The sequence below is a fragment of the Micropterus dolomieu genome, linkage group LG08 (assembly GCF_021292245.1).
Source record: "Micropterus dolomieu isolate WLL.071019.BEF.003 ecotype Adirondacks linkage group LG08, ASM2129224v1, whole genome shotgun sequence".
Classification (NCBI taxonomy): Eukaryota; Metazoa; Chordata; class Actinopteri; order Centrarchiformes; family Centrarchidae; genus Micropterus; species Micropterus dolomieu.
Genome location: NC_060157.1, coordinates 11,271,935 through 11,287,290, shown reverse-complemented (window position 1 = coordinate 11,287,290; position 15,356 = coordinate 11,271,935). Strand labels below are relative to the sequence as shown.

The 15,356-nt window shown below is 43.9% G+C and overlaps 2 protein-coding genes across 5 annotated transcripts in view; one reads left to right on the top strand and one right to left on the bottom strand.

The window, feature by feature from the left end:
- The first annotated feature begins 3,356 nt into the window (after positions 1 to 3,356).
- The window catches only part of LOC123974891 (nuclear receptor coactivator 3-like), a 76,477-nt gene continuing 64,477 nt past the window's right edge, over positions 3,357 to 15,356 (top strand). The window contains exon 1 of one of the 3 annotated variants that reach the window (XM_046055903.1): positions 3,357 to 3,583. The gene's annotated coding sequence lies outside the window, so the exon portion shown is untranslated. Of the gene's footprint in view, positions 3,584 to 12,591; positions 12,721 to 15,356 lie in introns of those variants that run through there. The other 2 variants (XM_046055902.1, XM_046055904.1) reach the window with 2 other exon arrangements.
- On the bottom strand, positions 8,373 to 11,160 carry LOC123974892. 2 transcript variants are annotated; one of them, XM_046055905.1, is made up of 3 exons: positions 9,771 to 11,160; positions 8,811 to 9,179; positions 8,373 to 8,541 (listed from the first exon to the last, which is right to left on the bottom strand). In XM_046055905.1, the coding sequence occupies exons 1-2, from the start codon at positions 10,237 to 10,239 to the stop codon at positions 8,935 to 8,937; spliced, it is 714 nt and encodes a 237-aa protein (XP_045911861.1). In that variant the 5' UTR covers positions 10,240 to 11,160; the 3' UTR covers positions 8,373 to 8,541; positions 8,811 to 8,934. The 2 variants fall into 2 exon arrangements, with proteins under 2 accessions (XP_045911861.1, XP_045911862.1); XM_046055906.1 differs by having other exon boundaries at positions 8,373 to 8,538.

Here is a 15,356-nt window from a genome sequence, read left to right as displayed (position 1 = left end):
TGTGACAGCTTTCCAACACACAGTATCTTCTCTCTGTTATTGTCAATTAATTTGAAACCCAGTCCTTACCTGTTGACATACAAGTTCTACACAGCATAAATGATCAATATTTAAAAGTACAGCTCATCGTGTCACTTTCTATATTACTTACTGTAATATACTGTGAACTGACTATGACGCTATCATTAACAGTTTCTCTTCTCTCTTTGCAACCTTTTACCTGGATTTTGCTTTTACACGTGCAGTTACTGGTACATGACAGCCTGCCAGTGGACCTAAAAATGTGCTCCAAGTCTAATTTATTTTAAAGGAGGCTTAAAACATCTCTAAATCCTTTGGCTTGGAATCATCCCTGTATGTGTGCCTCTAAGTCTATGTGTGTATCACAGGGTTACAGTGTAACACGAAGCACACACATTTGTTCGGTTGTTTTTTGTTGAAATGAGCAGTTGGGTTCTTTGTGTATGAAATGCATAAAAGCCAGAGTGCTTAACATTTTTTTTTTCAGAAATAGCCAGCTACTGAAATTAAATGCTGAGGCTCTTGCTGATGTAATTTTTGCTTTCCAAGAACATTCACATTTTTGCATCCCTCTAATCACATTTTCTTCTCCTTAGCTGCTCTTTTAGTTTCACTGGAGGAATTATACCTGACCCATGAGGCTAATTGCTTAAAACCTTCTCTGCATCTATTTCAACATTTTCCTACTAGTCTTCGAGTCAAACTGGTGTAGTTCTACCTTATTTTAACACCCTCTTGTTCTTTCAAGCTACAACACTTCCTCTCCTCCTCCATCACCCTGACGACAACTCCACGTTTGCTGCTTCTCTCCCCTTTTCAAATTTGGCGTTTCTTTGACACTTATAGTTTATTCCAGCTACCCTTCTCTTCAGGCAATAGGCACCATTTATCATTATCTGTGATCTTGTCTCCGAGTCCTCTTAAACTGCCTAAACTAAACTCCACTATCTCATCATCTTCTCTCACTTCTTTCTCACCTTCCTGTTCTCATCTTCTTTCAGCCCCACTGTCATTGACACAACAGGATCTTTACTCACTTGGTGTGCGAGTGTGTGTGTTTTTTTTGTATGTGCATCTGTGCTACTTCTCCGCCTGGCATCACCATAGTGACGGATTTTGGTGCTCTCTCCCCGCCTTGTATATCTTGGCAGAAGTCAGGGCGCTGTGCCGACGTGTCCCAGTTCATAGGCCACCCGGCGCCGACGTTACTGCTCCACGCTGACCCTGCCAGCTCACATATGGAGCCCACATATGGGCCTCATCTATAAGAGATAGGTGGCCTGTAGGAGCCACAGTCCCTCCAGTGAAACAAACCCAGTTCACAGAAGGTTGGATCCTGTATAAAAAAAATGCTACAGGATGTGAAGTGACATTTTAGCATTTTTCTGTTTCATGAGGAATGTTTTGCTAGAAGAACAGCCATTTTCTGGTGTCCGTAACAAATACGGACACACATACTATAGAAATGTCCCTGAAATTTAGGTTTTAGTGTACAAAGACCTGACATTTATTTTGTAATCTACAGTAGGCCTATTCATTTTCAATATCATTTTATTATTTTCTGGCATCTTATTCACTGAAGTGTGCCATATGAATTGACACACATATTACTCGCAACTGCATGGTCTACAACAGGGGTTTTCAAAGTCTGAGACTGTAGGCCTCCCCACCACATCTTTAGTTTACCTTGTAAGTTTCACTCAATTCCTGGATGGCTTCATGATTATATTATTTGATCCCATAGACACTCAACTTTTGAGCCAAAATAGCCTAATATTGCTGTTTGACAGAACTTCTGACTACACAGAGTAGTTTTAAAAAAGGTCTGTCCTAAGGCATTTATTAGTTTCTGACTCAGATGGGGGGAAACAGTTCCCAAAAACTCCTGTATCTCTGAACTCTCACACATGTTTGCTATTATAGGTAATCTCCTTTTGATAACTAATACAATAAGTAATGTAATAATGTTTCACTTCCATTCACTGAGGCTCCCATGAAGCTGTTTGGAGCCCCCCTGGGGAGCCCCGCCACACACTTTGAAAACCCCTGGTCTACAATATAAAAGATAATTAATTAAGTATTTAAAGGGACTATATGCAGGGCTCTCAAGATTTATCAAAAGTGTGGAGTGAGATAACGCATGTTAGAGGAGGAGCCACTCAAATATTTGCAGCAGTGGCCCCTCTGCCCCAGCCAATTCTCTCAAGTTTTTATTAGCAGTTAACTTACCTATAGTTCATGATTGACCTGAACTAATAGAAATTATAAAAAAATAGGTAAATCTGATAAGACAATTTTTATATAAACTTGTATTTTAAAAAATACAAATGTATCAAAACTAAAAAGAAATTTGGCTATGTGTGTAGCAGTGCTGTACACATAGGCCTACAGTAGGATGGCAGAACTTGCCCTACGCATGCCAAGCTGTGTGTGTGAGTAGGCTACACATTTCAGCTTATGAATGGTGTTTTGTGTTGTAATTGTTTGTTGCACATTTTCATTTCTTGATGACAGGGGTAGTGGGCTCCCACTTGAAGCCCTGTGTCTCAAGGTCATCCATTTTCACCATCATGATGGATGAAAGCACTCTGTCCAGAGCCCAAATATAGAAAAACATCTCTAGTCCTTTCCTTAGTTTCAGGTAGCCAAAGCTAAGCCCAGTGGTGGACAGTAACAATGCAGTACTGTACTTAAGTACACAAGGTATTTGTACTGAACTTGAGTATTTTCTTTTCATGCCACTTTCTACTTCTACTTCACCCCATCTCAAAGGGAAATATTGTATGATTAATACATGCAAGTGCATGTACACTGCAGTCTGATAAAAAAAAATTTCAACCTCAACCAACTTCATTAATGCATGAGGCATAATAATATAATGATATATAATAGAATACAGTCATAGGGGACATTTTTCTTTCTGCTTTGAGTAGGCTACTTCTATATTTTCCAGCTTATAGCCTACTTACATACTTTTACTTAACTTTTTCAAAGCAATATTTTAGTATTTTTACCATAGACTGTATATAAAAAGATTTTTACAATGAGGTATTGGTACTTAAATTTCTTTTAAAGGATCTAAATAGGCCTAAGTTACTTTGTTCACCACTGGCTAAAATAGCCAAAGCTTCTGGTTGAATTTGGCTGTAGGCTACTCCACAACATCATCTGCTCTCAATATCTTTGATCACAGGCAAGTGATTTCGTCCAGGAATCATAAAATCTAAATGCTAAAAAAACTCCAGTTACAGCATTCATCGGTTCTTGCCCAGATGCCACTCCATGTGTGCACGCGCATCCATGTTGCCTAGTAACGAACATGCTTGCAGCGGGATCACGGAATTCACCCGGAAACACCACATTTTAATTTCTGATCGGCTAAACAGCTCTGGTATTTAGTAGGCTACAGAGAAAGCTATGAAATTGGCACAAATCATCGTCCATTAATTGAATATAGGGGGACAACTTCGAGGACGTCATCTCTTAACTTACTGAGCGTGTGAACTGGCTGAAATGCGTGTGTCTCACGGTGAATGCGTCAGACTTGAGAGCCCTGCTATATGTAAGTTTTTCAATGAAATTAATCAAGTTTTCATTGCCTAATTGTCAATGTGCTCAAAACTCACTTAGAAATGAAGCACACGCGTGTTTTCTCCGTTGCTTGCGTCAGCCACTATTCTGCTTTTAATGTGGGGACTCCGGGTCGGATTCGGCCCTGTGCGCGCTCCCGAGTCTCGCTCATTCTACAGCGACAACACGGCAGCTAACGATATGCAGTCCACTAACACCATAAAATAACCGGCTGACAGCAAAACACAGGCTCCACGCAAGGATACAAAATAACAATAAATTTTTATGTGCTGAAGCCCATCAGACCAAACAGGTTCAGATGATGTCGAGTAAGAACAAAGTGAGCATTATTAAAGCTGGAGAAACACGCAGAAAGTCACGTTAGCTCGCCGGCTAACGTCGAGGAGTTGCTAATGTTATTCGGTGCAAAGTTACATCGCTTTCCACATTACTTCACCAACTAACGAGACCCATGTTACTATCCTGTGTACCACTATTAATTTAGCCTGCAAGAAAGGATGTAACGGTAAAAAGCAAATTTAGAGCGATTTGTTCACTAACGTTAGCCTATAGTGATACAGCCAGGAGCAGCCAGCTAACGCTACAGTAGCTCGGACCTGCCGCTGTTTGTTTTGTAACGTTCAGTTTAGGGTTATTGTGGTAAAACCAATACTCTGGTACACAGCTTCTCCACCTCTCCGTCGCTGTAACTAACGTGACCCACATAATACAATACTGCAACTTCACAGCGACAACAACCCAAGAGCCATCCACTAACACTACAGTAAAGTTACTTACTATGTCTTATTATAAAATGTGACACAATCTCGTTACAATATTCAGTCCAGCTCACTACCCGTTTTGTTATCATCCAGTACATTTAGCTGTGCTGACATTGCTGAGCCTCTGGTGAAAGATACACAGATAGTAAAGTTAATTACTGAAAGCAGCAGGCGAGCTAACGCTGTAGCACGTCGGCTAAATGCAGTAAATGTACCGTGATCATGTAACGAGCATGGATTAGTTCAACCTGCATCTGATAAAACTATTACTGTAACGTTGCAGTAGGGGTTTACCTGAGTTTCCAGTATATTGTGTGAAGCTGTCTCCCTGCTGTCACTCTTTTTTCCGGGAGGATTGTGCCGATATGCGGCTGGCTGCGCTGAATGAAGTAACGTTACGGAGCCGGTGTTGAGCTGCCTCTAAGAAGGGAACGTTGAAGTAACAGAACATGAACAGGTCTGAGTGAAAAGCCACAGCCGGCATGCTGTGTTCCTGCGTTTATTGCAGGATTTCTGTATGAAAGTGATTGCGTTTCGGTTTACGCTCGCTCATGACTTCAAGCGAGCACGCATACGAGCACACGCCTGGTAGCAATCTTAAAACCGCACTGCTAGTGGCCGCTGGAAACTCCATAATGCCCCTTTAAAAAAAAATAAAAAATACATTATAGGTGAAACAATAAGTTGATAAATCATTTAGACAGTTGAGAGAAAATTAACAATATTGATATTATACTAAATGTAACCAAACATTTCTCTTTTTCCAGCTTGTGATTACAAGCCATGATGAGATGATTAACAAGTCAAGAAAGATGACAAAACACATCTGTTACATAAAGTTTGCTTATGAGACTAGTCTTTCTCTTTATTTATTTTATTATTTAATTTATTCGAATAGCCATGGGGGGGTGATGAGGGGTCACGAGTTAAAGGTTCAGTGTGTAAGTTGTAGTGACGAGGGTTGCGAATTGCCTCTTACCCAAGCAAGCAGTATTGCTACGGTGCCTGACTGTGCGAAAAGACCAAACGCGAATTTTCGTCTTACGACTCTTCCTCCCGTGAGTACATTCGCTGTAAGTGAACACAACTTGCCATTACTACAGCTGTATGAAGCCAAAGTAAACACTTTGTTGTGATTAAATAGCAATAAACGGATCAAACTGATGCTGAAATAACTACAATATGATGCAGTTTTGCATTATGAATTCATGCTTTGTCGTCAGGTCTGTCAGCAAGACAACAACTTCTAAAATGTTTGTTTTCTGAATGGAGTTCAGATGGGGGGGCTATGCTATGCTAACTTGGTCACAGTAAAGTACAACGATAGCTGGAATAAAGTTACATTCACATGTTTTCTGAACTCACCAGGTAGTTCAACCTCCTCGCTTTCTTCAAGTCAAGAAATGAGGTTTCTTTTAGATATATTAAGAAAGTATTTAAATTATGTAAAACCACGTTTTTTTGAATATTGTTACTTTTTCATTAATAAAAAGTGCTACATGATGTCTCATACTCCTGTAATACATTTTACATCTTGGGAGGGTTGGCTCATCTGGACTAACATACCAAAGTAAATGAAGAAATTCTCAAACTATCACATCTAGTGCATCAAGTATGACCACTGACAGATACCAGGACAATGTAAGCCTCACTGTTTCTGCCCCACAGCCTATTATAAACCACATAATACATGACGTTTACAAAGGCATTGGCCGGGGAGGATCAAGGCTCCTCTCCCTTTGCTTAATTAGATAAGCATGCAAATATTACCAAAATGTGTTTTTAATTTTTTGAAATACAACACAAACACAAAGTAGAACTGACAGCCATAATTTCAGCTTGTGGTAAAACGGTGCAACGTTTTTAATGGGCATTTAGCATGTGAAAGTAAAAATTACATATTTGTGTGCACAGTGGGAAGTAGGGCTTCAACTAACCACTATTTTGATAGTCGATTAATCTATGGATTACTGAAACGAATAATCGACTATTCGGATTATGAATTGCAAAATTACAATGCGTTTTATTTAGCTTTTAAGTTAAACTTGAGGTTGTTTTAGGCATGTGCTAATTAACAGTCACGACAATAAAATAAATACTGCTCTCAAAAACGCATCTTTTAATGAATGTTTCTGCAGCAACAGAAAGCTTCTCTGAAATCAAATCCTGATCTCAGCAGCTGATCTGCTGTTTAGTGACTGAGCAGTTTACATGCCAGTACTACAACACACTGGGACAAACCCACCACCATATATAAAGAAAGGAATAACAGCATGCATTACATTTGCCGAATTTACAGGGGGGTCAATCATTAATTAACGATTTTATAGTAGACAGTGTTTCACAACGTTTATATATTTTCCCCTAACTCAACTCACAAAACTGATTTTTTAAGGGAGTTTGGGGCGGATTAGCCGCCGCCTCACGCATTGACAGGAGAACTGTTTTCTCTTCTTTAGAAAGTATGAAATTGTCCGGTGTTGTCTAATCTTGCGCACTCGGCAGCAACACGTTCTCTAGCTGGGAATGTCGCCATGAGTGATGCATCGTTTGATTGTAAAGTCAGGGCACATCTGGAATGTGAACGCGGCCTTTGTGTATCATAAATGTGCTACTCTCAGCACCATTATCAAATTGTCCAAGGTAAACTGTATAGAAAACGTTACAACTTATAGCGTGAAGTAACACTGCTTTAATGGGAAGCTAGCTTGCTAACTAGCTTACCGAGACGAGTCTTCATCATCCACAGAGCATCAACGTTATGCGCCTCCTCTTCAGATGCTCCGGTGTTTCCAGGAAAGCTCAGCTTTGCAGACGCTGCAGTTAACCTTTTTGCTGAGTGAAGAGCTGCCACACTCTGGGGGTTTTAGGTGCTGAAGGTGTTACTGCATTGCTGATGTTTTAGTAACTTTACTGTTCACATCACTTTATTCCGTTAAGGTGACCGTGTCGTTACGCCCCGATGACAGCGTGAACGAATCGAATAATCGATTTGTCGACTATGTTGATTAGTTGTTGCACCCCTAGTGGGAAGCAATATCCAATAATTTTTTTTAATGCAAATTCGGAAAGTATTATTAGTCACTTGATACGCACATGGTCTTGTTATATATCACCATTAGCAGTAAAAAGAAATACATGTTTTCCACCAGGGCAGTAAAATGTGAAGTTTAGCTGCTGATCTGAGCTTCCCTGCTGTTACCGTTTCATTACCAATAATATTCAGCTGTTTGAGAGAGACACTACATGAAATTAATCCAACTAACATGACACCACAAGCCAAAGCACAGCACTGGAGAATAAACCAAACCACTGATGCTTCCATGCTCTAAGCTACAACAGTTTTTTTTGCCAATTAATGTTAGCGAGACAATCAGCTGATCAGTAAGGTAACCAGCAAAGCCAAACCACAGGCTGGAGAATAAGTAGGCAACATGAAATTAATCCATATTTCATACCACTGACAGGGGAAACATGTCATGGCTCTCTTTGATTATGGCCAGCTAATAGCTAAAGCTATTAAACAGCTTTCTTTTGCATTGTTAAGTCTGACAAACTTATTTACCTGTCCAGCAGAAAACAGACTACTTCAGCACCGCTTTGAAAACATCTGTCCCACATTAACGTTATAGCCTTCCATCTGGGAAAATCCACAAAATCCATGATTTCTGCCATCAGCCGTTTGTCCTGGCTCTGTCTGGCTGTTGGCTCTCCTGCTAAATGACACGTTCACCTTCATTTGTCCAAATGTCATTTCTCTTATTACTTCTAATAAACCAGAAGACTACTTGGAGACTGTATATTACTATTCTATTATTCCCTCTTCTTCGTACGTATTCAATGTGGTGACGGGCGTCTACACTACCGGAATTATACAAGCAGGATAACGCCGTGATGACGAAACGCGCTCTGTAGCGCTGTTTGTTCGTTGACGGCTAAGGTACAAACAACAAAATACAGTGACCTTGTCGTCAGGTTTCAGGCAGAGAAGACCCAGACCTGAGTTAGACTGTTTATTCAAAGAGAATCAGCAAGGGAAGTCTGAGATCTCAGGGCTAGGGCTCTCTCCAGGTCCGGGGTGTAGGGAAATCCGTGAGCTGGGAAGTGTCCAGGCTGTGGGTGGAACTGAGGCTAACAGGCAGGTGGTTGCTGAGGTGGTGGGAGTCTTCTGGGAGAGAGAGAAACAAAGGTTAACCAGATGCAACAAATAAGGTGCCAGGTGGAGCATTACTGGGGCCAGGGTCTTCACGGAGAGCCTCTCTTTCGATGCTCCGAGAGACAGCTCCAATGATGCACGAGTCAGGCAAGATGGTGTCCAAGACTGGAGTCGCACTGTCTTTCCCCTTTAAAGGCTCTGGAAAGGGCGTCGGTTTGGTGTTTCGGGAGCCGGGTCTGTAAGTTAGAGAAAAGTTAAAGCGTCCAAAAAACAGCGCCCACCTGGCCTGACGAGAGTTTAGTTGTCTGGCAGATCTGATGTACTCCAGGTTCTTGTGATCGGTCCAGACAACAAATGGATGTTCGGCCCCCTCCAGCCAGTGGCGCCACTCTTCCAGGGCTGACTTCACGGCCAGCAGCTCCCTATTACCAACATCGTAGTTGTGTTCCGAGGGGAAGAAGCGGCGGGAGAGGAAGGCACAGGGGTGGAGCTTGCCGTCCTCGGCAGAATGCTGGGAGAGAACCGCTCCCAACCCAACGTCTGAGGCGTCAGATGCCAAGATGGGTCAGGTTGGACGAGGACGGGGGCTGAGGAGAAACGGGACTTGAGCTCCACAAAGGCACTCTGCCTCTGGGGTCCAGGAGAAAGGTCTGTTGGAGGAAGTGAGAGGTTAGAGGTGCAGCCACATGGCTATAGTTCTGGATAAATCTTCGGTAAGTTAGCAAACCCAAGGAACCTCTGGAGCAGTTTCCTGGTAGTCAAAGGGGCGGTGGAGGGGCAAGGACAGGGCTTGTTTGCTGAACACATCTCTGAGATCGTGGTAAACCGGAGGAATGTGAGCCAAGTCAGGAGTAATGGCAGAGGGGCTAGGGGCAGGGACTGGCTGCGGTGAGGCTGACCTAAGACACTCTGAGTGGCAGGTGGAACTCCAGCTAGTGACCTTGGCAGTGGACCAATCAATAATGGGGTTGTGTTTAACTAACCAGGGGTGCTCAAGAATCAGCAGAGTGTGAGGGAAGTCAATGATGTACAGGCTAATCTGCTCATGATGGTTACTGGAGAGCTGGAGCTGCAGAGGAGAGGTTCTGGAGGTTACCCGTCCAAAGGTCTGCCATCTAGGGCATTAACCACCAGGGGTTCTTGGAGGGGAATGGTGGTTAGGCCCGAGTGTTTGGTGACCGTTCCGTCCAGAAAGCTATCAGCTCCTGAATCAACAAATGCTTGCAAAGCGTTTGACTGACCTTCGTGAGAGATGGTGTCCTGAAGGTAAGTGCGTCGGCGAGGGGATGATGGAGCGGTTGTTCGGCTTGCTAGGGCGCTCCCTAGCTCTAGCGAGCCCGCCCATTTGACGGTCTCTTGGAGCAGGTGGCCAGGTGATGTCCGGGCTGGCCGCAATACAGGCAGCAGTTGGTTTGGCGACGATGCTGGCGCTCTTCGGGGCTCAGCTGGGAACGGCCCAGTTGCATGGGCTCCATCTCCGGAGGAGAGTTCTCTGCGGTCGTTTCCCTGTGATGGGCGGACAGACGTTACTGGCTGAGGTGGTGAGAATGAGCTTACTGTCCCAGAGTGGTGTGGGGCTCGGGATCGAGGGCTGTTAGTGGTCTCAGTTAGCCGTTTCTCTCCCCTATGCTCCCAGCAGCGATTATCTATGCTAATAGACAGGGAAATCAGCTCATCTAGATTAGAACTCAGGATAGGAAACAAGTTCATCCTTTAACTGTTCTGTCAGACCATTGGCGAAAATAGAAGTTAAAGTCTCATTCCAGCCACTTTCCATAGCCAGGGTCCGGAATTCGACGGCATATTCCGCCACGCTGTGGCTCCCCTGGCGCAGGTGTAGCAGTCTCTGGGATGCCTGATTACCTCTCACTGGGTGGTCGAAAACCTTCCGCATCTCGTTCGTGAAGGTGACATAAGTGTCTGTGATTGCCGAGCGTCTCCCCCATGCAGCGGTTGCCCACTCGCCCCGGAGAAGCCCGATCAGGTAGGCGATCTTAGATGCTTCTGTGGAGTAGGTCCTGGGCTGCCGAGGAAAAACGAGATCACACTGAAGCAAAAAGGCACGTCACTGACCTAGATTCCCATCGTACCTTTCTGGTGCGGGGACCCAAGGTTCCCAGTCGGGTTGGTTGGAAGTGGCGGTTGCAGCGGGGAGAGATGCGGGGCTCGCGGAGGCTTCAGCAGTAGGGGAAAGAAGCTGTTGCTGGAGAGCGGTGACGGAGGTGGTGAGGCCGCAGAGAACATCAGTAACCTCTCTTAAAGCTCTAGCTTGTTGACCGAGAACTCCTTCCTGATGAGTTATGGCCTGACTAAGGTTTCTGAGATCCGCTGGGTCTGCCAGGCAGAGAAGACCCAAACGCGGATCTGAGTTAGACAGTTTATTCAAAGAAAATCAGCAAGGGAAGTCTGAGATCTCAGGGCTAGGGCTCTCTCCAGGTCCGGGGTGTAGGGAAATCCGTGAGCTGGGAAGTGTCCAGGCTGTGGGCGGAACCGAGGCCAACAGGCAGGTGGTTGCTGAGGCGGTGGGAGTCTTCTGGGAGAGAGAGAAACAAAGGTTAACCAGATGCAACAATTCACAAGGTTCTAGGCTAGTCAAAGGTTGGCTGGGGTTGACACGACATACGCGTGGAGATCAAACGACCCAGCAGGGACTGGATGTCTGAGCCTCTCCTTTAAGCAGCGGTGATTGAGGAGTGCAGGTCAGGTGTGCTAATTGCAGATGGGACTCAGGTGAGTGCGGAGCCCGCAGCAGACACGCCCCCAGCTCCCAGACTGGAGAGAGAGAGAAGAAGAGCCAAGCAGAGACAAACAAACGACACGCTCACCACACGCACACCAGACAGACATCCACAACAATCACAGGCTCACAGCCGGGGCCTCGTGGTGCTCTCGGTTATGTAGATATAAATGTCTCATTCTAAGGTAATAAAAATATAATGGTTCATTTTATAAGGGGTTTATACACCACTGAAAACATAGTTATGGATCTTATATTGCATTTCTGTCAACAGAGCATCAGAAATATTACACACTGGACCTTTAACTAACTAATTTTAAACAGTCACAAGCTACATGGTTTGGGAAACACTGCTGTAGATCTTGAAATATTAGAAGGAATAGATAGGGCAATAGACAAAGAGTTATTAGGCTATAAATAAGACACTTAAAGATGCTCACCACCCCAACCCCCCTACAACTTAAAGGCCCATATCAGTGTTTTGTTTTTTTGCTACTTCAGGTTCATAACTACAAATCATGTAGGCTATACATTTGAATGCATGCTATTCAGTTTTAGATGTGTTTTTCTAGGCAGCTCTTTGTTTCAATTCTATTCTGTACGGTGTGAGATCCAGTAGAAATGAATCAAAAACGAGTCATGAGTCTGTATTAAATTACACATTATGTTTGCAAGGTAATGTACGGTCAAAGCGCTGCACTATGATATCTCCCGACAATAATGTGTCACAAATAAATGCAGACTTGATGTCCACAGTGATGGATTACACAACTCAAGACACAGCTAATAGATACTGTACGGAAATTAGTTGCAACTAGATCCGTACACATGTACATAATCAATCATGGTTCTCTCAAAACAGAAAAGCATGTTTTTGCAAAATGGCACATAAAGGAGACTTTTATTTATCCAAATGGGCCAATTCATGGTTATCAGACAAGACCTCCATGTCCTGATTTGCTCTGAAGTTTAGTGCTGTCTACTTCTGTGTATCTGCCTTTAGCCAAATAAATTTATTTTTAGTATAAAGTCTGGAAATAGTGCTCTTTTAGCCTCAGGGGCCCATTAAACAAACAAGTGACTGCTTTCAATGGCGTCCTGAGTTTAACTGAAAATACACACCGTAGCATCTCTATCCGCTCTGGAGTCGTCGCTGACATCCGTCTGTAGGCTGCCAGACAGACAGTCCCCCCCACACACACATCTACCCCCACCCGTATTTGGTGGTGGCGCCTGCCTGTAGTCCGTATCCGGGTTGGACGAGGCAGCCGGAAGCTCGGCGCTCTGCTCGAACAAACTCCTTTACCCAGACGCCCCCGCGACGCCTCAACTTGCAGAACTGGCTTCTTGGGCTTCAGGAGTGTTTCCCATTTAAACAAACAGTGCCGAAGATGGCGGAGAGTTAATGGTGTAAAGAAGAAATTATCGATCCGGTAGAGAGATACGTCCATAAGGTAAGCTCGTGCTGCGCGTTTGCCATCATTCAGACAATTTAACCCGACTTTGCATTTGGTTTGCATTTCGCCAGAGGACGGAAATGTAACGTTACTGACTTTGGGTTCCCCAGCGGTGGTGCACACACAATATTGGCATCGGTACGGTGCGGAGGGCACAGTGCATGGTCATTTAGTACATGACAGCAAAGATTTACAAACCTAATGACTGTGATGAAGTGCATGCGATGTGTCATTTATTCGTCTGCCAGCCTGTGTTGCAAAACGAATGAATGAATGCCTGGTATATTTGGTAAACTTAACTTGATCACGCAAGCTGGCCAGTTTACGCACAAGCTGGTGGATCATCACAGAATTGTTTCCAACAGAGACATTGTCAAGTTTTTGGATGGGACAGAGAGAGCTCACACACTTTAACACTCGAGTATTCATGCTTAAACACACAGAAACAGGGTGATAATGAAGTAAATTCTCTCGGACTGTCCGCGACATTCGGTCGAGAAACTGTACTGAACAGCTGAGTCTGACGCCGTCGCAACATGAGAGAAATTTGGACCGAAATGTTTGTTGATTATGTGCATGCAGTCATACACAATTGTGTGTCATATCCATCGTGTTAGAACGAGGCTTTACTGGTGTATTCTGCTGGTTCCGTTACTACAAACATGCGATGCGGGAAGAGGCAGACGATGCTGACTGTCAGTCAGTCAACCAGCCTGTCAGCCTGCTCTGGGTCCCGATTACTGAGCGATATAGAAAAAAGTGACTGACTTGCACATTGGAGACGTATACTATAGTAGTAGTCAATACACTGAATAGGGCATGCATTTCCTATAAATGTGTGAGGGGAAAGAGTGAATGGTCGCTATGCTTCTGTTTTCCCTCTAAGGTCTCCTTTATAACCCCTCCTGTCATCTGCTTCACTCTTAATTATGTGTCTCACTGTACATCTGCAGGGGGCAGCAACGTGGCCCTGTGCATACACTGTCCTGTAACCCTGAAGGTCCGTGGTTTGATCCCTGAAACTGCCAGCGTGTATGTGTGTCCTACATGAAAAGCACCACGTCCTTGAGCATGACACCAGAGCCCTACTATAATACCATTGGGAAAAAAACTGTGTGTGTGTGTGTGTAAACAGTAGTTGAATGGAGGTAAATCAGATATGCAGATGGTTTATGTGTCAGTGTAGACAGGTGAGGGATGTCAGGTTGAGGTGATTTACACTAAGGCCAATGTAATGTTAAATTTAGGTGTGACTTATGCAACTAATGATTATTTTCATAGCAGATTAATCTGTCAGTCATCAAATTTCTTGTTTTGTCTGACAAGCAGTCCAGAACCCAAATATTGCAAATGCTCATACTGGAGAAGCAGCAATCAGAGAATGGTTTGAGATTTTATTGAATTACAATCATGAACTTTTCTTATGAAAGGTTTACACTCAAAAAGTCAAAATGGTAAGTGTTACTGAACTGAATTTACTGAGTAAAGAACGTGTAGTATGAGGTATTTTTTCTTGCTTATTAAGTGTATTACTCTGTTCTGTTTTGTATGCATTCCTATTTATTTAGCCTCACTGTTTGCGTTTATCAACTCTTGAGAGAGGATTTAACGAGATGCTACTGCTTTTTTAAGGGATTAAACAATGAATCTGTAATCAAAATTGCTTGCGATTACTTGTCTGTTGATACACTTAATTTAGTTGATAGTCCTTTAATTGACTAATCGTTTCAGCTTGTGGTTGAAGTCCAAAGTGGAGGGGTGTGGCAACAAGAAGCCCTTGTCTCGTTCCATGGCAACCCTCTCTTGACAGATTTACAGTCAACTCTGTGGAGACACGTGCAGACACACACACGCCTGCAACCTGCTTACAAGGAAATCAAATGCACTGGGTGGGGTGCGAGCAAGCTGCTCGGACTCATAGGCACCCATGAGCAGATGAATACGTGGACGAGGAGGGTGACAGTGATGCATGATGTTTGCTGAATGGGGGGAAAATGGGGACAGAGGTTAGCAGGGGTTGCTGTTGACTGGGTCAGGAGCTGGGGGCAGGGCTCACGAGGATGAGCGGGAGGGAGGCACGACCTCTCACGCCAACCCAGGAGTATGGGAAGCTCTGTGTGGAGGATAGGGGTAGTATCGTAAGGGGATGGGCTCAGGTGGGCCCTCTTGCTGGTATTCTATCTGGCTTTATGTGTGTTTTGGGTCTTTCCTGGTCTTTTGTTTGTGACATTTCTGCACTTCTTGACTGTGCTCGGTTTGTGGAGTCAGAAAGGTTTCTGACGGACAACATTCTTTGCTGTGCTCTCTCTTCTCCCTGTGGTATGTCTCTCGCTGTCCCCTGCCTCCCCCAACTGCAGTGTAGTGTAGTGAGCTGAACTGTTGTCCTGTTGTTGTTGGGGGCCCCTCTTCCATGTGTCAGGATGTGTTAAACAGGAATTAATCTTCACCAGCTCTCATTGATTTTGCTCTGTGGAGGAAGGGTCTTTTTTTGTGTTTTTTTTTTTTTTTGGTCACTCATTTTTGTCTTCTTGTCCTGTTACTCTGGCATCTCCAGTCCAGCGGTAGACAAGGGCAGGATATCTTTTAATACTTTGTCAATATCGTATATGGGTTTCGATACCTATAGCTAAACA

What these genes read in the sequence shown, in the direction of transcription:
- LOC123974892 (XM_046055905.1), bottom strand. Translation starts at nt 10,239, where the DNA reads ATGAACTTGTTTCCTATCCTGAGTTCTAATCTAGATGAGCTGATTTCC. An exon ending in GGACACCATCTCTCACGAAG is followed by an intron (nt 9,180 to 9,770) that starts GTCAGTCAAACG and finishes TTCCTCCAACAG; the next exon opens with ACCTTTCTCCTGGACCCCAG.